The 24,324-nt window shown below is 41.0% G+C and overlaps 5 protein-coding genes across 7 annotated transcripts; 3 read left to right on the top strand and 2 right to left on the bottom strand.

Annotated features, from left to right (window-relative positions):
* The first annotated feature begins 192 nt into the window (after positions 1 to 192).
* On the top strand, positions 193 to 1,612 carry LOC134185881 (uncharacterized). The gene is made up of 2 exons (XM_062653765.1): positions 193 to 1,161; positions 1,217 to 1,612. Exons 1-2 carry the CDS (start codon positions 335 to 337, stop codon positions 1,440 to 1,442), a joined length of 1,053 nt encoding a protein of 350 aa, XP_062509749.1. The 5' UTR covers positions 193 to 334; the 3' UTR covers positions 1,443 to 1,612.
* A 1,854-nt stretch (positions 1,613 to 3,466) lies between these two features.
* LOC134185602 (probable dimethyladenosine transferase) lies at positions 3,467 to 11,347 on the bottom strand. Of its 3 annotated transcripts, none has more exons than XM_062653426.1 (12): positions 11,276 to 11,343; positions 11,146 to 11,225; positions 10,186 to 10,272; positions 10,054 to 10,115; positions 9,896 to 9,989; positions 9,784 to 9,833; positions 9,344 to 9,467; positions 9,189 to 9,281; positions 9,062 to 9,126; positions 8,476 to 8,539; positions 8,290 to 8,422; positions 3,467 to 3,558 (listed from the first exon to the last, which is right to left on the bottom strand). In XM_062653426.1, the coding sequence occupies exons 1-12, from the start codon at positions 11,331 to 11,333 to the stop codon at positions 3,539 to 3,541; spliced, it is 930 nt and encodes a 309-aa protein (XP_062509410.1). In that variant the 5' UTR covers positions 11,334 to 11,343; the 3' UTR covers positions 3,467 to 3,538. The 3 variants fall into 3 exon arrangements, with proteins under 3 accessions (XP_062509410.1, XP_062509411.1, XP_062509412.1); XM_062653427.1 differs by having other exon boundaries at positions 3,470 to 3,558; positions 11,146 to 11,219; positions 11,276 to 11,347; XM_062653428.1 differs by lacking the exon at positions 3,467 to 3,558 and having other exon boundaries at positions 8,061 to 8,422; positions 11,146 to 11,219; positions 11,276 to 11,347.
* Positions 11,348 to 11,383: 36 nt separating this feature from the next.
* On the top strand, positions 11,384 to 14,383 carry LOC134185639 (E3 ubiquitin-protein ligase Topors-like). Its single transcript, XM_062653475.1, has 7 exons — positions 11,384 to 11,580; positions 11,664 to 11,783; positions 12,270 to 12,328; positions 12,394 to 12,489; positions 12,545 to 12,621; positions 12,723 to 12,861; positions 13,294 to 14,383. The coding sequence occupies exons 1-7, from the start codon at positions 11,473 to 11,475 to the stop codon at positions 14,381 to 14,383; spliced, it is 1,689 nt and encodes a 562-aa protein (XP_062509459.1). The 5' UTR covers positions 11,384 to 11,472.
* A 1,750-nt stretch (positions 14,384 to 16,133) lies between these two features.
* Positions 16,134 to 20,362, top strand: LOC134185879 (uncharacterized). Its single transcript, XM_062653763.1, has 11 exons — positions 16,134 to 16,259; positions 16,330 to 16,481; positions 16,976 to 17,206; positions 17,264 to 17,358; positions 17,468 to 17,543; positions 18,267 to 18,317; positions 18,377 to 18,601; positions 18,691 to 18,903; positions 19,083 to 19,454; positions 19,514 to 19,991; positions 20,124 to 20,362. Exons 2-11 carry the CDS (start codon positions 16,391 to 16,393, stop codon positions 20,173 to 20,175), a joined length of 1,884 nt encoding a protein of 627 aa, XP_062509747.1. The 5' UTR covers positions 16,134 to 16,259; positions 16,330 to 16,390; the 3' UTR covers positions 20,176 to 20,362.
* A 328-nt stretch (positions 20,363 to 20,690) lies between these two features.
* On the bottom strand, positions 20,691 to 24,305 carry LOC134186080 (tyrosine-protein kinase SYK-like). The gene is made up of 10 exons (XM_062653992.1): positions 23,644 to 24,305; positions 22,541 to 23,162; positions 22,373 to 22,482; positions 22,172 to 22,238; positions 21,935 to 22,016; positions 21,824 to 21,872; positions 21,615 to 21,761; positions 21,261 to 21,401; positions 21,082 to 21,194; positions 20,691 to 21,025 (listed from the first exon to the last, which is right to left on the bottom strand). The coding sequence occupies exons 1-10, from the start codon at positions 24,052 to 24,054 to the stop codon at positions 20,899 to 20,901; spliced, it is 1,869 nt and encodes a 622-aa protein (XP_062509976.1). The 5' UTR covers positions 24,055 to 24,305; the 3' UTR covers positions 20,691 to 20,898.
* Positions 24,306 to 24,324: the final 19 nt, after the last annotated feature.

A 24,324-nucleotide genomic window follows, 5' to 3' on the forward strand; every position in this document is an offset into this window, starting at 1 on the left:
TGTTTCGGCGATGCGAACACGCGACGATCGGTGGAGCTACTCGACTTTCTACTGGCAACGAAATCTTTTCATATTGGATTCTGCAAACCAGCAGATCCTGCATACTCGTCTTGGTTGTCCTGCGGGCTACGAGTCTCTCGACATTTCATCGACACGCTTTCCCTGCAAGAAATGTCCAATTGGATATTACAGCGCTGCTGGGGCAACCGATTGTTCTCGATGTCCAGACGGTCTGCTAACAATAAACACGACTTCCACTTCCATTCTAGACTGCAACAAATGTGATGTCGGACAATGCGAACACGGTGAATGTCTCGTCGTACAAATAGAGGCGATGCCAAGCCCTACTTGTCGTTGTCAGTTTGGCTATACGGGAAGTAGTTGTCAATACCCCACTTATTATCTAATCGCTTTAGGAATAGTCGTTTTTCTTTCACTACTCGTCGTATCCGTTTCCACAATCCTTTACATTCGAGTCAAGAAACGACGTCGCGAGGCATCGCTACTACAACAAGTCGACGAGCTCAACACCGTATGGCAGATCGGAGATGATGAAATTAAATTAGATGAACGCATCGGAGGCGGCGGCTTCGGTGACGTGTTTCGGGCGCGTTACAGAGATCTCACAGTTGCCGTCAAGACTCTCAAATGTCCAGAAGACGAAAACGACGTCTATGAATTTGAGAGAGAAATTCAGTTCATGCAAACCATGAGACACTCAAACATCGTAATGTTTCTTGGAGCAGGAAAGTTTAGTGACAAAGACACTCCCTTCATCGTTATCGAATACTTGGAGGATGGATCGGTGCGGGATCTGCTAGATAAAGTCGACCAAGTTATTACAGTACGACAGAAGCTTTGCTTCTGCGCCGACGTGGCTAAAGGAATGAGTTTTCTTCACACGCGAAATCCTCCGCGAATACACAGAGATCTGAAATGCAGTAATGTTCTTGTCAGTAGAAACGGTACAATTAAAATAGCTGATTTTGGACTGGGACGACAGATTACAGGTAGTCGTCAAACAAAAGTAAGAAACACAACAGACACCACACCATTAAATACGTCTTTTCAAATGAGTGTTTTGGATATCGGCACAGTAAGATGGAGAGCACCGGAATTGTGCGAGCGCAAAGCATATTCCACTGCAGTTGACGTCTATAGGTATAATGTAATACATTAAGTATCGGTTTTATAACGTCAAATTTTTTTTGGATAGTTTTGGTATCGTCATGTGGGAGATTTGGACGGGAGAGTTGCCGTTTGGTGAATATCGATTCGATTACCAAGTAGACGATGCGGTGAGTGCAGGAGGAAGACCTCATATTCCTAGCGATACTCCGACAGATTACCGCCAATTGATAATCGACTGTTGGCAACACGCTCCCTCAAATCGTCCTACTTTCCCTGTTATAGTTCAAAGGCTCGACCGTCTTTTTGCATGAGCCTCTCATCATCGCTAAAGCTCGACAACTTAAAACAAACACAAATTTGAAAATAACAATTAGCATCTAGTTCAGCAACATTTTGTAATTGATTGGTATGCGAGAAATGCAGCTGCACGGCATCTTATTAACTCCAGTATGCGCATGATAGTAAGCGTGGTTAGTAGTACACCAGACTATAGTCACATGTGGCTATATATAGTTATATAGCATATGTACCTATAGATCTTTGTTGTGCTCCAATGTCTGTCTGATCGTGGATCACTGCACGTCTATCTCTGCGGTCACTCTGCATGCAGACGTTCCGTATAGCATCAAAACAATGAATCCTCTATTTCACAATACCGGGACAGACCCTCATATATAGGCATACAATCTCACAATTAATTTCCGTACAAAACGTTCCTGGCAATACTTCAACATGTGAAGTTTGATATAGTCAACCCTACACAGCATCTAACCATGTATTTCGCTTATACGTTCTATACAATCGTTTCATCCGTTTTCGTTAATTGCTCGCTTTCTTTGATCATTGATGAATGAAATAAATTTAGATAATGGACTATAAAACAGAAATTACTCGTACTTCATATTTCAAATTGCACTGTGGTATTGTATCTACTTGCATGTATTGTGTCGCAATCTCGTACAGAATAGCACGTGACTAGTTCTATACAGCAACTCTTGCACCACACTTTTTTATTCTTCGCTGCGCGTTTCTACAGCAACATACGCATAAGGCACTCTTATACAGATAAGTTTTCTTGTTCTAGATCCTACCGATCGCAGGCGCAGTGCGCTCAGTATAATTGTAATAAATCAGTATAATTGTAACAAATCAATATAATTGTAATAAATCAGTATAATTGTAATAAATCAGTATAATTGTAATAAATCAGTATAATTGTAACAAATCAATATAATTGTAATAAATCAGTATAATTGTAATAAATCAGTATAATTGTAATAAATCAGTATAATTGTAACAAATCAGTATACTTGTAATAAATCAGTAACGCTGACGCGTTGAGAGAGTTAACGACCGTATATCCGTCTTGCAACACTCCTTGCAACATGCACGTTATTCGATCTTGTTCAGATTGCTCGAGCTCTATACTTGTGCATTACTCTCGTGGATACCCAATCGCAAAGGTCGGCAATCTGTTGGTTGATCTCGTAGTTCTCACGTTCGTATCTTATCTCTACTCTCAGAAAGGCAAGTGTCAAGTGTTTTCCTACACCTTCGCTCTGTCGAGATCAGGAAGGAAGAGAGATAAAGTCAAGTCTGGAATTTGTGTCACACAGAGCTCACGTGACAGTCACGTGCCGTCCTTCCCACACACTTCAACGAGAAAGACGCTCACACTAAGCCAACGACTACGAGTCTCTGTATCGACTCTGTCATATACTCCAATTTAGTGCACTGAATGCACGCATTCTAGCGCCAATTCTCCACCCACACGCTTTGCTCGTCTCCACATCAACGGATACCAAACATTATCTTAATTCTCTTGTCCTCCCTCTCGCCCTTTCCTCCGTAACAACACAATATTTCTCGCGCTCGTCGATCGACGTCATGCAGATTCGACACTAAGCTCTATAAAAGCCATCTCCACTAATAATTTAGTTCATAAAGTTTTACTACCGAGCAAAGATGAACCACGTGACCGCGTTTCTCTCGCTGTATGCTGTCATAGTTGCAGCTACTTACGTGACCTCAGCCGTACCGACTGGCAATGAAGATTGCCAAGTCAGACAAATGATGAAAAATTTGACGGACCTCCGTCTACTGATCGAAAAGACGAACGTGAGTTGAAACAAATTTCATCCGTAATCTGCCGTATGCTAACATATTTGACATCAAATAAGCAGAGAACTGCAGGAAGACGGCTGTCGTTGAATCCAACACCAATGGATCCCTACTACCATTACAGTCTAGACGACCAATCGCACAACTGTTGGATACACGTGCCGGTCAGAATTCAGTTTTTGATTCTTTAATTAAACTCGTGTCTAGGACAAGCAACCTTAGAAACTCTTACTTTCTTTGCAGTTAGTTGCCAGGATCAACGCTAGTAAACTGGTGTTCAAGAATTTCATTGCCCAAGAGCAAAAACTAGCAAACAAAGAATTTCTCAAAGAATTGCAAGACGGTATCGACGACGACGTGTTTCACAACTTGAATACAATCAAGACAAAATCGTTAACCACAAGCTCTAACTTGGACAAAGTGGTACGTCCCATAGTGACAAATTCACATGCACTCACTGTACCAATACAATTAATTCATTAAACAGACGCAAAGAGTTGATAACAATTTGTTGATTGTATCTATAGCTTAAATGCAAGGAGATATCAAATACGAACGTGCCGCAACCAATCCAACTGAAGGAGGTAAATCAAACTTTCTCTTTTGAAATCGCGGTTTCTAGCGTTGTCCTTACGATTGTGCAGGTTGGTGACAAACAATACGAAAATTACAACTTCCTCGAGCGTTACATCATCGTCGTTCAACGCTTGCACGACGACGTGAAAGCACTGATTGCCACGGAACTTTCGTTAACTTATCCTGATCATTGTCCGTGCCCTCTCACAGAACAACAATGTGGCGCGTAACCATGAAACTTAATTGATGACTAGCTGGATAACGTTTTTATTTGAAATAGATGAAAATGATAATTTTGTAGCATTCAACAGTAAAAGAGAGATACATACTAGTAGCAGAGTTTTTAGTAAAAATGTGAAGGCATGACAATATTTTTTAACATTGAAGAGCAGAGAAAACATTATCTGAGGATCTCTTTGTCTCTGTCGGTCTTGCAAACGCAGCTCATTCTGTCTATATCATGACGGAATTCTCTGTTCATGCATGTTATGCTACTGCTCGGTACATGCACCCCTATATACACGTACTAGTAATCATTCCAACGAGGTCCCTTTAATCGAAATCGTTACGCCCCAGTCCGCGTTTACCCGCAGGTACTTTCCAAATGAGCCAGCTTACGAGTGCTCATGTAAACGGGCTATTAGATTCCACTACTGTAGGAGCGCGCCAGCTAAGTAAGCGTGACTATTGCTACACCATATTAGTCTTACGCCCAGGAACCGCGAGGGGACCGAAGGTGACTCGGCCCCAATATTTTTCGTGCATCACGCAGTAGTGCAAGTATGTGAATTACAATTCTGTACTAATGCGCGAGATATCAGCCTCAAACTTCCAAATCTCCTTAACGCGCATGTGCGATCTTCCAAACCTCCTACTCGCAGACAAGCAACAGTTGCAACATTCCACGAGCTATTATAATTTAATGTATACGTGCATGGCCGTCAAATGACTTCGTAGACAGAAAAGTTGAATGCATACTATATACTAATTACTCTACGATCACTTTGCAGCCATTTCCGTAGATATAATAAAAATGAAGCCGCTCCACCACCATGAAATCTCACAATCTGTATCAACATGCATATATATATATATATATCGCATGCATTTCGCTTAAACATTTTACATGAACGTCTCGCACGCGTTTTGTCGTTCGCTACCCTTGACGTCTTCCTCATTCATTCATAAGTTATTAGAAAGATGAAACAGAAATTAAATTTTATTAATTTTCAAGTTGCTCTTTATTGTATTGGATCATGTCATCTCGTGGCATCTAATCTAACATCAATATACATGCAGGCGTCTCGCTCTCTACAAATCCTTGCATCGCACAACTTGTGCTCTTCGTTGTTGCAGCGACATTCTAGATAGCACTCTCTCTATAGTGTCCGTACGTACAACTAGACTTTCTGCTAGCTTCTTACACTCTAGACATCTAACAGCGTACAACAGTGCAACAAAAGTAAATGCACAGAGCAAACCCGTGGCAACCGTTCCGATCGCACCCTCACCTCTTGCCGATTTGCTACTTTGTTTCCATGAAACTGTACTGTATAGTCAAATCAAAGCTTCGCATACATGTATACATGTTCTATTTTCAGCTGGATAAAGAAAAATGGAAAGGTGATGAGATGGTAAGTTTAATTAATTAAATACGAAAGATAAGGAAAACGTTCAATTCCAATACCATCTCTAAAAACTAACTATATACAACTCTCCAAGCCTCCACCGTGCGATTTTGCTTATTTCGGCGCATACGGTACGTTGCAAACAGGACAGAAAATTAGAGAACTCTCACATCAGCACGTCCGTCTTGCGACACTCCCTGCAACATGGAGATTGTATAGCAAACGAACAGTTTGCGTTGTTCGACCTTGATTGTTCGGATTGTTTCAGCTATATTTTCGGATTACTCTCGTGAATACTCAATCGCAGAGGTCAGCAACCTGTTGGTTGATCTCATAGGTTCTCATCTTTACTCTCGGAAAGGCAAGTGTCAAGTGTTTTCCTACACCTTCGCTCTGTCGACATCAGGAAGGAAGAGAGATAAAGTTAAGTCTAGAATTCGTGTCATACACAGCTCACAGCTCATGTGACAGTCACAGTCTTGCACTATACGTTCCGTGTACTTCAACGAGAAAAAAACACGAAATATAATAGTCACTTAAGCTACTTCCATGTCAGTGTTTCTATTTTCATGCACTATAGGCCAAAGACTGTGAGCATATCTGCGTCGACTGTGTCATAGTCTTAAATTAGTCCACGCATTCTATAGCGCCATGCATTCTCCACCGACACGCTTTAATTGCTCGTCTCCACATCAACGGATACAAAACATTAATTCTCTTAGCTAGTTCTCTTGCACCCCTCTCGCCCTTTCCTCCGTAGCAACACATTTTCCCACGACGTCCTTGTTGACAATGAGCTCTATACAAAAGGCATCTCCAACTAGCGATTTTGTTCATATATCTGACCGAACAAAGATGAACTACGTTACCGCGTTTCTTTCGCTCTATGCCGTCATAGCAGCTACTGACGTCACAACAGCGCCCACTGGCAACGACGATAGCCAAGTCACGCAAGTGAGAAAATATTTCAAAGAACTCCTCAAACTGATCGAACCATGGACGAACGTGAGTTGAACCAATATATCATCCGTGCATATATGCTAACGTGTATTTGACATCAAATAACTAGGACGGAAACGTGAGCACATGGAAGGCAACAGCCTACGCATTAGATCCCTACTACAATTACCATTATGAGGAAACACGTAGCTGTTGGATACACGTGCCGGTGAGATTAAAGATTTCGATTCTCTAACAATCCTAAAACTCGTATACGTTTTCTGTAGCTACCTGCGAGGATCTACGCCAGTAGAGCGACACTCGATAATTTCACTGAGCCAATAAAAAAACTACGAGACGAAGTAGGTGATAAAGAGATATGGGGGACAGACGGACGAGACCAAGAAACGTATGAAAAACGAAGCGCAATCTTCTCTAAGTCGAAACAAGCAATTGCTAAATTGAACGAATTGGTACGTCCTAGTCACAACATGCATGCATGCATGCACTCAGTGTCAAACGTATGAACAAAAGCCAAACGTTGATAACAGTTTCTTTTATCTAGATTGACAGCAAGAGAATCTCAAGTAAGAACATGCCACAACCAATCAAAATGCAAGAGGTAAATTAAATTTTCTCTAAAATCGAGGTTCCTAGCGTGTCGTTATATACTATTCGGTTTCTGTGCAGAGTAAGGATAACAACAATTTCAACCTCTTCTATCATTACTCTATCGTCCTTCAACGCGTGAGCGACGACTTGAAGTCACTGACTGTACGTAATGGACCTTTTTCGTTAGACATTCCTGATCAATGTCCGTGTCCCCTCACAGAACAACAATGTTGCGCATGATCATGAAAGACAAGTAGTAATAGAGCTTTATTTGAAATAGCTGAAGATTATACTTTTGTACTAGTAGCAAAGTCATTTTAATAAAATATAAAGATACAACAATATTTAAACACAAACAGCAATGAAACGTACTCTACTGTTTGTGTGTTAGTCTTACAAATGCAACTCTTTCTGTATAAATCATGATGGAATTCTGTGCTCATGTTGTGCAACTGCTTGGGATAGCCCTCTAGATTAATCATTCCAACGAGGCTCTTGCTAATCAAAATCATTTAATCAAGTCATAACCAGTTGTGAGGTAGTGGAAAGAACTAATAGACCCCGCCCTTTCTTTGATAGAACAGATCGGTTTGATCAGACAGAGATGAGAAAAATTAGCTACAATTTTCATGATGAGTTGCTACTATCATATGCAATGCACTGCATATTCATCACTGTGGCAGAAACAGCGACAAAAACTTCAAATGTGGAGAACGTAATGCAACCGAGGACTAAATGAGCATAATGCTGCTGACCACAGTATGTGTGATCTACACTTAAATTGTAAGGGCTAATGCCCTGCCTGCCAAATTCCAACCTTCTTTGAAACTATAGGAATCTACAAAGATGCGTAGCACATAATTTGGAGATATAGACCAGCAATAAATAATGTGTCCACTGCCACCCATTACTGGTTAGTATTAAATAGCATAGGCATAGGAACTGTGGGGCCAAAAGAGGCAATCGCCTCCAATAATTTTATGCCTCAATGCATTACTCCCAAATGCAATAAAGCATACTAAAGTTGCACAAGATTGTGATGTTTGGCCCCAAACCTTTAAACTTCGTACGCCTATGAATATGATAAAACATTACCTTGCTTTACAATTGACTTTCCAATCATAACAGTAGTCGTTACAACTATGACATCAACATTAAATATCAATTTTGTTTTAGTAATAATAGAGTTTGTTGTAAACTAATTTAAGTCCACGATGTAGCTCACATATATTAGAGCAACAATTTCTATTTACCAAACTGAAATATTACGTGAAATGAAAACCTTGAGAATTGAATCCTTCCAGTACAGTTAAGAAATCATCAATATCCATCGACTTTGAGCGTTTCTCTGCATATCCGCAGCCGACTATAATTTCTTTCACTGCATTCTTCACATTGAAATCTTTCGGTACGGCCTAAAGAAATAGACAATTTAACTTTAAGTCATTATCATGACTGAAAAGTATACAATTGAATTGCAGGAGCAGTGGATTCTGTAGTTCTTCTCCAATAGTTCAAGTACAGTTGATGTCCTATCAACCAATAGTGTAAAGTAAACCATCATGTAACTAAACACTCACTAATATAATTCTATACTATAATAATTACAGCCAGTGCATTAATTACCAAATATGTAATTCGTTGGCTAAGTTCAAACATGCAGTTAACTTTGTGCACAACTGACACTCTTCAGTCAAAAAATCGGTACATGAACTCAAATTTTCACAGTACTTACACTCCCATAAACCACTTTACGAAAGAGAGTTTGTGTGTGTGTGTGTGTGTGTGTGTGTGTGTGTGTGTGTGTGTGTGTGTGTGTGTGTGTGTGTGTGTGTGTGTTAATGGTTGTGTGTGCTCAAGATTTGGTCGTTCTAGAACGCTATTCAATTGACTAACCAAATCTAATTTTATGACGTCACTACATGCTGATGATGTCAAACCCCGCATTGTGTTTTCAGTCTATTCCTGTCTATTCCCTACTACTTTGCAAAACTAAAAACTGCAAGTCAATGTATTCAAGACCAGCACTTTTCTACAATCTACACAGTTCATACCTAAAGCAAGCTGATAGCGTTTTGTTCTTTCTGTTGAAAAGGATTCGAAGCAAACCATCCCATTCCTTTAAAACACAGAAGAAAACTCTTGACACACGAATCCAGCCATCAGCAGCTTCATGATTACTTTAAAGTTGATCGGAGGAGGAGGATTCCTTGGTTCAATCCTCACAACACTCGATTCCACCTTAGGAGGCGGACGAAAATTATTCTTTCCAACCTGACACAAACTTGTCATAATTATGTTGACATGTTACACATGTTCCCTATTAACAAATTTGCCTTCATTAAGTGGTCAACTCTTGCCAACAGCTGGGTGTTGGCTGATAATCGGCAATAAAGCTTGTCACCAGGCTTGGCTACTAAACGTTGAGCAAACTCCCGTTGAAACATAAGAATAGCACATCTGCAGTAAATTCAGTCACTACATTTGCAATAATTTACGTAAACAATATTTCATTTGTTTTTTGTCTGACTGCCTGCCTCTCCCATCTGCATGACTATCCATCCATCTGTCTGTCTGTCTGTCTATCTGTCTGTCCAATACATACATTTTCATAAATCAGTACTATTACAAGCTATATGATGATCTAAACTAAATAACTCTAAAAACTACACAAACAAAAAGGACCCTTAGGCCCTACACATACAATGATTTGTCTGTCTGTCTGTTTGGTTACACATATAACATAATTAAACAAGAATGGATACAAGATGCTGACCTAAAAAATGGCCGATGAAGAAGAAGTTTGAATACAAACGGTGACGAAATCTAGTCCCAAAATCAATCCAACTTCAAGCGAATTATGTACGTCATTAATGCTACATCTCTACCTGGTATGGAAGGTTGGCTACACAAACGTCAAAAAACGGTAATTCAGTCTTGATCACATCTCCAACCATTATTTCTAATTTCTGTGATGCAGGACTACAGCATCACAACCAAACTGATTAAAATTTTATTTTACAATACAAAATAATTGTTGACTTACGTCCCTAACACTCTCTTCTGCAGCTCAGCCGCCATTCGAGGATCTACCTCACATGCTACAACCTAACAAAAACACTCAGATGCTTATTAATTAACAATGCCAAATCTAATTTAATGAAACTTGCTGAATTACTCGTTTGCACTGATCCAGTAATTTGACTGTCATGTTGCCTGTACCTGGACCAACCTCCAGAACAACGTCAGTTGATCTCAGTGCAGCCTGTGAATACAATGCAAACCCATGTACGACAGAAAAAAGAAAACCTACAAGCAGGTAAGGGGCAAGTCGATATAACAACATACTACATGCATAATCTCTTCTTGACTATATCTTAATTAACAATACAGTAGTGTGCACAGAAATCATTAGAACCTATTTTTGTGACTAAAGTGTCGTGTTCAAAATAGTAGCTCGTGATTAAAATAATACAACCCCTGTGCTCAATTAGTGCCCCATACAGTAATACTGATGCATTTTGGTGTATACGTATTATAAAGTCATTGATGTCAAATGGTTCAACAGACTTAAGGCCTGTCCACATTAGACCAGAATGGATCGCGATCCGATCGGAATAGCAAGCGTCCACACTGCACTTTGAAAACAATACCTCCGCCTCGTTTTCGATATCACGTGTCTGATGACTGAGGTGTACGTGTGGCTTCTTTGCTTGTGGAAAGCGCTGATGTACGGTGAGCGAGAACAAAGACAAGTGACGAGTGTTAGATGTTCCGACTACACGTGTAGCGTAGCGTATGTGAAGGTAACGCCCACTATTTCTAATTGGATTCAACCGATCACGATTGAAACCACCTCGCGATGTGGATTGGATGGATCCCGGTCCAGTTGCCAGTGTGGACAGGCCTTAAGAGTGTCTGTTCTATACTCAAATAATGTAATACCTCATGGGCATTTTCAGAACTATGAAGTAAAAACCCATGAAATTATTCATGGAAATATGGCATGCAAGTGATACCAGGCTACAGTTCTTGATTTAATTAATATCAATACCTAAGCACTAACTACACCGCAAACACAAAAATGAAAAACCGAAACGTACGTATTGATAAATCTTATGCACAGTGTACATTTTACCTTTTCTATGATTCCATTCACAATCAGAGGATTCTTCAGTAAGTGCTGACCTCGTTCTCGCACCAAATGTATTCCTGAAACTACCAATAATAGACAGTAACTACGATTATAATTTTAACAACTGTATTACCTTGCTTCTGTATTTCTTCATGCTTCCTCGTCTTTTTGCGTGGCTTTCCCTTCGGCATGGCTCTTATCCGGGAGTGTTATCCGGGAGCTTAGTGGCTCATGGCCCAAGTGCAATCAGATGGCAGTCCAATTCCCGAAACTCTTTCTTCTAGATTGTGTGAGGCTGGAGCCGAAATTGAAAATAAAGCAGACAAACAGATGGAAGAGCTAGCAGACGATGGGGTTCAAGAAGATGAGAATTGGGACGAAAGATGCCCCATTTGCTTGTCGGATATTGATGATAAGGCATTTCTGGACAATTGTTTTCATATCCTTCTTATTCTACTGTTCGTTCATGGTCGCTTGTAGGGATTCGTGTGCAATTTGTTATTTAACCTTGACTGTGACCACATTCTTTCTGTTATTTTTGCGTCCTGCAGTGGTCAGAGATGGTACAAACTTGCCCTCTGTGTAAGAAATCTTTCAAGTCTATAATACACAACGTACGAAGCTTGGATCGATATGACCAGGTTTGCTAGTGACATACAAACACGAGAACACACCAAGATGCCTGGTACATCTAATGTACTACAGTACATTAGAATTTTCGAAAAAAATTATTTGCTACGAGAGTAAGAGATGGTGTAGAAATGGTGTAGGTAATGGACAAACAAAATAGTGCCATTTTCGTAACTAATGTGCAGTGGAATGTAAGGGAAGTGATTTGGAAGTGTCGATGATGATGTCTTTTCGTTTGTTGATTATCTTCATCTTGTTTCTATTACATTTTATGCTACCTGGTATTCCTACTGTACATCTTTTCTTACTTTCATAGATATGTCTTGTGGTAATCTTGTTTTGGGAGACTTTGCATGTGTCTGTATTAATTGGCACCAAAGCAAACCTCTTCATTTTGCAAGTTGCATGGTACCAGTTGATGTCTGTGGCATTCATTCTACTAGATGGTCATACTTATAGTAGACTAATCTGGCAACACATTATGTCTTGTCTTGTAGCACTTTGTAGAACAGAAAACGAATGCCAAGGATGAAAGGCAGCCACTCTCTAGAGAGAGGTGGACATTTAAACGATGCAATTAAATTGGCTGTTTCACAGGAGGGTGTTTGTTTAATATGACAGATTTAGATATCGAACTACTATGATTGGTCGTCGTCTTCGAGGCAATCGTGTAACTCACAGGCAACCCAGAAAGGCTGCTGCAAGAGAGCAACGGAAGTATGCTTGTTAGTTAGCTTCCTTCCCAACACTATCAAATATTCTTGTGTTTTAGAGCTGTTTATTCAGCCAATGTTTGGGTTACTTCTCCTGTAGTTTCTTCTGATGGAATTGTTAGAGTGAGAGATGTCTGTGAGTATCATTATCACTTTCTTTAATTAATATTTGAAATAATTTGTTTCGTGTTTGTGTACATGTGCATGAACGTTGACAAGAGTTCTGCTGCATTGTAGCTTGTGCATTTTTCAAAGCAAATCCTGCTGCCAGTCATCGTCTCATACCATTTCTGATACGAGAGATGCGTGTACTGCTGGGTGATGATGAGGAACACGTTCACTTTGTTGTACAACTGATCCTCTCACTCATTGACAAGTCAGTCAACAACTTGTGAACATACTTGTATCCTGTGTAGACACGGGGATACCTCTGAGAATGAGGCTCAATACATAACAATCGTACATCTATCTTTCTCCATCTTAGTAACATGCATTACTATGTGCATGACTATGACATAATCCATTGCTTGGCCCAACCAGAGAAACTTTGTAAGTCAACTCACTGGATGGCAGTGGCTGCAGTATGTAGTCTGGGATTTTGTTGTCGTAGTGAGTGAGTGCCAATAATCGAAAATTGCAATTACTGCAGGATCAACTATGGAGGTTGTCGAGTGACTGACTGCTTGTGCACAATCCTATTGCACACGTACATTGCCACTAATCAAGTAGACATTGTACTAATCCAATAAAAAAACTACAGGTACCTACATGTGTGATTAATGAATAACGAGCTTTCCTTATTTGTTAGGGTTGACATTGGTTCTGAAGACTTCATGAGGCACCTTGAGCCATTTTTGTTTGAACGTACATCTCACTTTCAACATGAGTTTGTCACATTTGCTCAGTCTCCTTTTGACCTGAAAGCATTTGACAGTCGAGCCCAATACAACTTTCCACGGACTGAATCAGCTCCAGTGCTACTTGATGATGCACCCACCAGCTCTGCAACTGCTGCAATTAGAGAACGACTTATGGCCGAGCTGTCAGTGGAAACACCATGGGAAGGCAGTCCTCCTTTGCAGCAAGGAACCTTCTATTTGTCATCAGGATGGGAAACACCACCGTTGATCATTATTGAATCATCAGACGAAAATGAGCAAGAGTCTCCACATAGACAGATGGCAACGAATCAACCTCAGCAAACATCTTGCGAGGCCAGTATCGAGTCTGAATCACATCTCACTGCTGGAAATGAGTCTCCCCAGAACATCAACCATGCGGATATATCACAAAGCTGGGACAAGAAAACAAAGAAGGAAAGGTCAAAGCATAGAAAAAGAGATAGAAGGGACACATATGAGTATTACAAAGAAAAACGAGTTGTCAAAAGAACAGAAACTGATGGCCGTCAAACAGAAGAAAGATGGTGTGTTTCAAGACGGAAAGAGAGTTGGTCACGACGGGATTCCCAGCAGCAATCCAAAAACAGAAAACATTCTAGAGATGCAAAAGACCCGCAATGGTCACCACAAGTAGATGAGCATGTTCGTGGAATGCCACCAGTCAACTATAAACTAACTGAAGATTCATTGCAAAATCCTAGCAAACTACCAAGACTAAGATCAGTGATTTTTGTTGCCAATAGATCAGACAACAAGATGCAACAGATGTCACGAATGGATTTTCAACAATCAGACCCTGCCTGTGTACCTGCTGTCCAATCGTCCTCACAGACCGAGGACCCCGACAGTCCCACATGTGAAGAGTTAGAACAAGAGCTGGAAGCTGTAGAGAGTGCAATACGAGTAAACAAGAGCCAATTGCTTAAAGTTCTGCAACGTATTGAGGATAGGAAGACAGCAAGTGAAATATTACAGTGCGAAACACCGAAACTGTGACATGTATGTACTAATTACTGTACAGAAGAAGTCACGTGATAATACATTGGACACTCTAGAGAGAGTAAGGAGTCCAACCCATCTTGAAACCACGTGAGCCGGTTAATGTCTTGGATCCTCGTCCTACAATGAAAACAACAAAACATATATGTATATATACTTTAATGTTTTTAATACATGTGTACAATGTCTATTTACAAAACAAATGAGTGCATGGCAACATGTGCACCACCAGAACATGGAATCATGTTATATTATCCCAGACCCTCTCATGCTGTCATCTGCATAAATGGCTTGCCAACAGTTAAACCAACTCAACCATCTTCCCATCAAACTCATATCCCTGATTACCGCACCAACTAAAAGTGGAGATAGAACATGTATAGAGCTCGATACACGTATTGTATTCGAATCCACTGACTGCCTGTGGTTGGTTCTTTTCTACTGCCGACCGATTCTGTGCATAAAGGTCCGAGGAGTCTCATTGATTACAAGTTGAATTTGGTATCATTCTAACTACTCTCCTCGTTGTGAGACTGTTCTGAATCAATACCATAAACAACTAATTACTTCTTGTTATTTGTTATTCAGGGCTGCAGACAGGATAGGCATCACACAGGTAAACAATTTATCCATGGAGATTGGCAAATGTATTATCACTTCGTTGTTTAGTATTCATAATTTCAAACGGTTTACTACACTTGATGCACAAGAATCTAAATCTTGATTTCTTACATAGATAATTAAACAATTAATTTCCAACATACATTCGAATGTCTGGACCATTGTTGAGACAACGTTGGCCTGTACGACGGTATTGGTTGTCTCTAGATATTAGACACAAGATTTATCATTAGTTTACGTACAACCAAAGGCAAGGACTACAGTTTCTCTCAGTCTAACTTCGAGCTGAGTTGACGCGTAGATGACTGGAATGCACAGGAGCGCCGAAGCTACGAAGGCAAACGCAGTGTTCCGTTTCCAATTGCGTGGACTGCACCACCATCCACCAGTTGGCGACCAAACGTATTTTGGATAGAGAAAATGTTTCACTGCCCCCTAAATCACGAAAAATAGAACACCGACTAAGATTCGTGCCAAAAACTGATGTCCTTACCATATTTAATCACGGTGCTGCTGCTGCCGAGGTCGAACAAGTCTAGCCAAGTCGTGTACTCTGCTGGCGCACGCGCAGTTGACTTACTGGCCTCGGAGCTCTACTGCTCGGCTGCGGTGCAGCAATGCCACGGTACCGTACCGTATATACCGTGATTAGCGTGCATGCAGCTCTTCGCAAACCAATCTTTATCTACAGGATTAATTCCAAAGGCAAACAGTCCATCGAGAATAAGGAGACGGTCTGGAACTTCGAGGCTATATCACGTGCGATGTAACTACTAGCACGTGAGGGCGTGGTCTTGTAGTTTGCAATGTTTCTGGTTACAGTCTGTCTTCTACTCCACATCAGCTGGTCTGGAGCACACGTCTCACTGACGTACCCACAAGCAGAATATCCGCAGTATGACTTTTTAGACAACGTGAGAACTGGCGCTCCGTGTGGTCTGGCCATGGGCAAACCCGGTACTGTACTCTAACTAACGTTGGTCTGCTACGTCTATCTGCAAGAAAATCTTTTATCCTCTGTTCTGTAGCGACTAGAACTACTCTTGTTGCTGGTTCGGAAATATTGGCCACGTTTCACTTGTCATACGTGCACAGGGCGAGTCTGCATGCATGACGTCATGTGTATCATCTTTCAGATGTAGTTATGCTTTCGTTTCGTGCAGGGAGCGTTTCGGTTTGATCTGTTGTCTTGCAATGGCTCAGTGCAACTGCATGACTTTACTAACGGATTTCTGACCAACGTCACTAGCACGTAGGTTCATTTGTAAGCGGAAAACTGATATCTCTAGTAGCGTGAAACGCGTGACGCTGTTTTTTCGCAGTGACACTAGCTATCAGGTGACTGTTCCGGATATTACGTGTGAATGTTGCTACTTCCGACTTATGCGAGAGGCTAAAGAGTGGACTGGTCCCAGGTCGTGGGGTAACCGGTACCTCTTCTGGAGCTGTGCAGCGGTGGAGATCGTGAACAAAGGTTCACTAATTACTGATTCTAATTATTTTTGGTCTACATGTACGAATGCCAGTGTGACGATTAGAGGCAGTTGAGGACAGTCCTTTGGGTGGTCGTAATGTACAGGTTCCAAATTGTTATTAATTATTTTAAGTTAGCAAGATGCCGGGAGTGGTACTGTGAAAAACACTTTTCTATGTAGTCTTTCTATGTAGCTATAGAGAGATAAAATCATGTAGATCAAAATTAATGCCACCGGTGGCTTTTTAGGCATTCCAACAGGTCGAGGTAAATTGCAGACTTAATTAAAATGCTCAACTGTAGCTGTATGATGCGTAACTACCATAGTAACAATTTCTTTCTTAATTAAAATAAGTAGGGTTAGGTAGTCGGCTAATACATTCTAACTTCTATAATCATCAATAGACATGTGCTGTGCAAGATGCCTAGCTTTAGCGGTCATGCTTAATCTATGCTATAGTATACCAAAGTGTAATGAGATTGTTTATTGCTAGCTGCTGCTACTGTTTGTAATGGAACGTCGTGTTCTGGCCATGGAAGATGCAAAGCTGATAAATGTGAATGTGAGGGTATGTGGCATGGCAAATACTGTCAATACAAAGATGCTTGTCGAAGTGATGCGGACTGTAATCAACACGGCCAGTGCGTTGACTTGCAAAGCACTTCTCCACCTGCTCATCAGTGTTTCTGTACGGCTGGCTGGCATGGACCAACATGCAACAAAAGTGAGAAACTCAGCTAATGTATTTGTCTGTTGCTTTAGCCCCTTTTTCTAACTATAGAATCAAGTCTCTCCAGTGCCATGTTCAATGAGAAAGATTATCTTGGTTATGTGAAAGCAAAAGAAAATTTGGAGTATTTCTATAACTTTGACAAGGTTAATTAATTTTATGTGCATATCTGATACATTAACATAGACATTGAAGTTTTGTGTTTTTGCTCGATATTATAATTCTGTAGACATTTAAATGTTTGCAAATTTGTAGAATGCAAACGAGTTGGAGGTTGCAATTAAATATACTGGTGGAGAGGAGTGGATTGGCTTTGGATTCAGGCCGTCAGGTGTTGTAACATTCTTTAGAATTTACCGTGCTTTTGTCAATCCTTAAACATATAGTTAAGCAATGGCAATTCCTTGTGTTTGTCATTGATTATGTTGACATTACAATTTTTAAGCATCAATACATGACATTGACTATTGACTCTAGATGGGTAAAAGTAGCAGTCTAAAGTTGTAGAGTGGACATACGTACATCTGTTTGATATATGACTGTGGCATAGAACGGTGCAGTGTAAAGATTATAAGTGATTTTGTATTATTGACATATAACTTCTGCAAATTGATGCTACAAAGGAAAAAGAGTGCGTAAAAGAACAGTGTTACCAGTGGGGTAGGAAGATGTTAATGAGCGAGGGGAGAGCTGTACCGTGGATGTCATCATGAGCAAGCAAAAACTACTTCGCTTGTCAGACCATAAATGAATGTGCAAAAGTCACTGCCACAGAAAATTTCAGTTCCTACACTGAGCGAGGGTCTTAATCCTCCAGCCTCCCTGCTTCCTACGCCGCGCCTGGTTACTAGTAATATATTGTGTATGTGTGCATGCTCACGCATGTGAGCAGGCTTGCCTGTGTATTGTATACATCCATACAGAATCATATGGATATACATTGGATGGCATAGCATCATGATGTCATAGCAGAGTAGTGTTCATGTGTCCGCATAGTTTGTACGTCTTGTTTTAATAACTAACATGACTTGTCTTTCCTGTCTCACTTCTATAGGAATGACTGGCAGTTGTAGAGCAATATCACCAGGCTTCTACCCAACTAGTGGTATATCAATATGCACATGTTTCATTGCAGTGTGCTCGATAACAGCATTTGTGTGGCAGCATCTCAGGTTGCACCTGAAGGAGAGGGGGAGAGTGAATCTGAGGGAGAGAGTGAGTCTGAATCAGAAGCTGAAAGTGAAGCTACAAGTAAACCAGAGAAGGAGACCGTGGCTGAAGGAGAGACTGAAGGAAATGCAGAGGGAGAAGGTGAAACAAATGCAGAAGGAGAAACAAACGCAGAAGGAGAAACAAATGCAGAAGGAGAAACAAATGCAGAAGGAGAGAGTGAGTACAAAACTGCACTAGTACTATACCTCACCAGAACTGTAGCTATTCCTTTCCTATCGCTGATATAATTGATGAAATGTGTGTAGCTGGCACTGGCAGTCTTCATGCCATGGATTGCACTGATATGGTTATAGCCAAAGTGAACGGTAATCTTCATCGTATATTGGATCACTACACTCGGGGACGGTCAACACCACAAGAAGACGAGTGGTACGGAGGGCAGCAAAGCATCACAGCGGCTGTGGGAGAACATGTTAATGGAGTCACGTACATAAGATTTAGGAGATCAGCCAGAACAAGTGAGAGACATGTTACAACCTATCAAACATTTTATTAGTCTATCTCTGTTGTCATTTTATAATCCAGCATTTCTTTATTGATCTGTTTATGTGTTGCTGGCATAATCTCTTGTCTAAACCTCCAGGCATTATACTCAATGCAACCAATGCAACCACACCAGTAGTAACATGTTTTGTAGGTGATAAATTTGACCACAACATCACTGATTCTATTGTGAATATGATCTGGGCACATGGTCAGGTTAAAGGGCATTTCAATCCAACCATCCCTCCACCACCTCCAGGTGTTAGCTCTGCGTCTTTTATCTCTGATTTTTACCGGATGAGAGAACTGAAGTACCATGGTAGTGGGGGTCGTGGATCGGCGAGAATAAACCTAGTCAGTCCACCCACTCGTCCTACTACTCAATGTGTCATCCAAGTTTTTGACGGTAGAAATGGCATAAATTATCAGGCAAGTTGGGAACGAAGCCGCACTGACAGCACAAAAGTTGTGTTTGAGCTTCAAGGTACAGGTGGAACAAACTCATGGATTGGAATTGGATTTTCAGGTATATAAGTTTGCTGCAGTTTTCTCATCCTTGATACAGTGGCAATATAATATGTGTAGACGACCGTCTCATGCCTGCGAGTGATATCATCACTGCCATATTCAAGGACTCGACCTCAGTTAGGGTTGTTGACAGGTGGGCGAGTGCCAAGGTACAGCCTGCTATTGATGATGATCAGTCACAAGTTCAGGATGTATCTGGCAGTATCGAGAATGGAGTACTTCGTGTCCGCTTTACACGCACAGTCGGAACCACAGACTCGATGGACTTGTCTCTTAGTCAGCCACGATACATGTTGTATGCATGGGGTCAGTTGGCAGCTAGTGGAGATATCTCATATCATGATGTCAACAAAGGCATATCAAATGACAAAATATTGCTTACACAGTGTAGTGAGACTAATCAGGCTACAGGCGGTGACAATGACAATGACAAAGACAGTTCAGGTTTGGAGAAAGATGAAGTATGGGGAATTGCAGTGGCATGTGTTGTCGTTGTACTGGCAGTTGTTCTAGCAGTTGCATACTTCATGTACAGGTGGGTCTTCAATCAGATTCCAGTCATTTTAATCATTAATTAAACCAAAACAAACAGTATGAATTAATAATGAAAAGCAGGGATTGGGTGGATAGATAACAAGCACAGTGTACTCTAGTGTTTCTTTTGTAGCCGTCATGGTTTCAAGTACTCTAAAGAGAGCTTCCGATCAACCACTGAATGAAAGGTCAGTTTCTGAGGAACTAAAGATGATGATACTGATAGCAATGCTGCTTGTTCTTGTTGTCTGCTTTCTGTGCTTTTTTCTTGTAAGCTTCAGTCTATTTTATGTACCGTTATGAATTGATGGTCTCATTTTACTGTCTTCTTGCCTTAGCTATGCTGTTGAATAGATGTACTTGATAAAATGGCATTGACTAACAGCAAAGTCACGCCCTTGTCTTTCAGCATGAGCATGACAACTTTTACCAACACCGTTTTCTTACTATGTCATATTAACAATCAGTATTTGACTCTAAGGGCCTCTTGTCAGCACAACACTTCCTTTTCGTCACTTCAAGCAACAGTTCAGCTCATGACACCATTACACGACTACACTACACTACAGAAATGTCTTTGCTGAACATTACAATGCATTGTGTCTTCCATGCACAACTTCGGCATTTTTGTGTGTTATTTTGCCAGCATTGGGCTACACCAGAAGTTAATCTACACATCTCATGAAACAATTCACACCTATTCAATTGTAACTGACAAAGGCATAGATTTCCTCCATCTACTAGATTTCCAACTATCTGACACTCTACGCTACCTAAGCCAAACAAAAATTCCATCAATGTCTTTCGGTAATGGCAGCAGTACTGTTGGCTGGTCAACGCAACAATTAAAAATCAAATGAATTGCAGCAACAAAGCACCCTGTCTCAGACAGTCACATTCAATCACTACTACTTAAGACGACCAACATAGTATGCACCCTCAAACGGACCAAGCTCAAAGTTGCCTGACCCTACCTCAGAAACGCAGTCCTTCATCATGTTTTCTAGCATCACAAAATCAGGTCGATTTTCTTTGCTAAGAAGGAAGTTAAAATTATATGCACACAACATGAGTGACAGCAAGAATATTACGTAAACTCCCAGCAACACAGCATCACATCATAAACGCATTTTGGACAGGCCTTAGGGCAATGCAGTCGCTCTCCCTTCTCAAGCATTTTCAATATATCAGGTGCTTTCATACCCTGCAACATATTTTCGCATTGACTTGATTATCAAAAATGCGGCTTGGCAAAATGTTCTTATCTTACTCTGTATGGCTTTTCTCCAAATGATATTGCCTCCCACAGTGTGACACCATAGCTCCACACATCTGATTTGTTGCCAAACTTGGAATAGTATATACATTCTGGAGCATACCACTTTAGTGGCCATTTTCCAGCTGTATCAGCCTAAATTCAATTGCATCACTATATCAGGATAAAATCACACACGAAGACAAAAACAGACACGACAAAAGAAACATTAACAAATACACAGACAGAGACAAAAGGCAAACAGAGTAAAACAAGAGAAACAGTAAAATAGAAAGGCTCACACAATGGTGCGAACAAGAAGAATAAACAGAGGCAAACACAATGATAACAGAGAAATTGATCTTTCACCTTGTAATAGTTGCTATCAACACCAAGAGCTCTTGACAGTCCGAAATCACTAATTTTTGCAAAAATTGGTTCTTCAGAGACAATGAGTACATTACGAGCAGCTAGATCTCGATGAACAAATCGCATTCGATCCAAGTAAACCATTCCCTACACAAAAACAAAACAATACAACCAATGTAAAATTCACCAAGTTTCTAGCAAATACTTACGTTGGCAACTTGTTGCATCAGAGTAAGAACTTTTAGAATTGCCATATTTCTACAACCGACCAATAGCACGATGTCAAACAGAGCAGAACAAATGCAAAGCCTTCCAATTACTTGTGTGTCTTGAGGTACTTGTTGAGAGGACCAAAGGGACACAGTTCTAGCACCATCATAATTGGTGTGCTATGACAAACTCCTAAAACATTGTCCCGTAGAGTAATTGTTAGGCATAATATTCTATGCCCTAATGTCTGCATGCATCTACTGTGTGTGTGTGTGTGTGTGTGTGTGTGTGTGTGTGTGTGTGTGTGTGTGTGTGTGTGTGCATGTCGTGCCAGCACACTTGATTACCTATCAGCCGTACAATATGAGGATGATCCAACCTCGTCATTGCATCTGCTTCTTTCAGTATCTCTGCCTACACAACGTGTCAACACAGTTTAGTTGGTATTCAGATAATAATCAGTTGAATTACTCAATTTTCTCTATTCAGTTACATTTACACTTCAACAAACAGCCAATCATCTGCAATGGAATATTCATGTCACTTACTCTTGCATTCGGAACATCATTTGCTTTCAGCTGTTTAATAGCAACCTTGATATCTCTCTCACCAGGCATAGAATAGGTCCCAAGTAACACAGAACCAAACTGACCTCCACCTGTGTGGGACCATACACCACGTCAACATTACACCTTAGAGACAAATAAACATCTTACCAAGCTCTTTCCCAAGTGCCAACTGTTCCTTTCTCAATTTAAACTGTTGGGGGATTCGTAGTTCTTCGTAAATGCTTTTAAAGCCTCCTTGTTCTTCTAGGTGTCTCATGTCTGCTGGAGATCGACTGGGTCTTATAGGTGGCAATACCGGCACAAAAGATCTTGGAGGTTGTCGTTGATTACGAACAGATTCTGGCTGTGGTGGTTCTACATCTTCAACTGGAGAATTGGACGTAATAAGCGAAGGACCAAACCCAGTGACAGGACATGGATCCATGAGACAACAGAGAAGACCATCCGGTTTCCTTGAATAATGATCAACAACCTGAATAAGATTATCAAACTTCCTGCCATCCTGGATAGACAGTTGACTATCAGCATTTCTGTCCAACAAGTAGTGATAGACAATACGTTGAAAACAGAGTCCAAGTGCGAACGAGTCTCCCTCTCTTTCTCGTACAAGAAACAAGCCATTTGGCATACTTGTTGATCTCAACCGTCGTTCAGCTTCTTCACGAGTTATCTTGCCATGAAACCATGGCTGTCTGACATGCAGCACTCCACCCGCAAGCCGTTCAAGCATTGGACGATTCTTCCACAAAGCAACATCAACTTGTTCACCCTGCACAAATACATTGATCAAACAATAAATAGAGATGCAAATGCACAAAGTAATAATATTGCAGAAAGTTAGTCAAAAGAGTGTTTAATTAGTGTTTCTGTCTTACAGGCAATAAATTTATTGATGCTGGGTATGACAATTTTTCAATGTTAATATGATACTTTGACAAGTTTGCCCAAAGTTAAGCAAACACACATAAAAATGACATAGACAGTATTATACTAACTACCTCACCATGGTACCTATGAACACACACACACACACACACACACACACACACACACACACACACACACACACACACACACACACACACACACACACACACACACACACACACACACACACCACATACTGAACAACATGTAGAGCACAAAAACGCTAACTATAAACTTCTGTTAGGCTTCTACGAGCACTCACTCATTAGTTCTTTCCACAGCAAACCCACCCTCGCGCCCCCAAGTCGCCCCCAATGACTCACTTTTAACCCCCACACAGTCCGTACGACACCCCGAAGAGCCTCCTGCATATCGGCGTAGCTCACATCCTTGTACCCACGGACTTCCACTCCTGTGCGTCGTCTGCACGGTGACATAAGCTTGCACAACAAACCGTCCTGATGCAGCTTGTGATGCCCAATAAGATCGACAGGACTCTCAAAACGCTGGCCGTCCTCTATCGACAGACGGCCATCGGAATGTCGACTGATCTGGTAGTGATATTTCTGTCCTTTGTAGCAGAGTGAGAGAGCGTAGTCACCTGTTTTCGTCGTACTGTCACGCAGCAACCAGCATCCGTTAATCGTTCGCATTGGCTCGAGTAGCTCTTCGGCCTCTTCACGCGTTACTCGCCCGTGGAACCATTCGTGATGCTCGAGACGTCTGCTCGACATCCTGAACGGCGAAGAAAAAGACTATGGCACGTGAGAATCCGGGTGTGTAGCTAACAGATATGGAGAATAGTCTCGGTTCTCCAAACGTGGCGTGAGACAGTACGTGTCTCGTGATACTGACCCCTAAAAATTCCTGTACATTCTCCCAACCGCTCACAAATGGTCTGGATTTAAAGTAACTAGGTCTTTAAAGTCCGTTCCACAAGCATTGTTACGTCGGGGTTGGCGATCCTGGACTCCGTAAGAATAGTAGGCGGTCCGTACAAAACA

Source organism: Corticium candelabrum, chromosome 10 (assembly GCF_963422355.1).
Source record: "Corticium candelabrum chromosome 10, ooCorCand1.1, whole genome shotgun sequence".
NCBI classification, from domain to species: Eukaryota; Metazoa; Porifera; class Homoscleromorpha; order Homosclerophorida; family Plakinidae; genus Corticium; species Corticium candelabrum.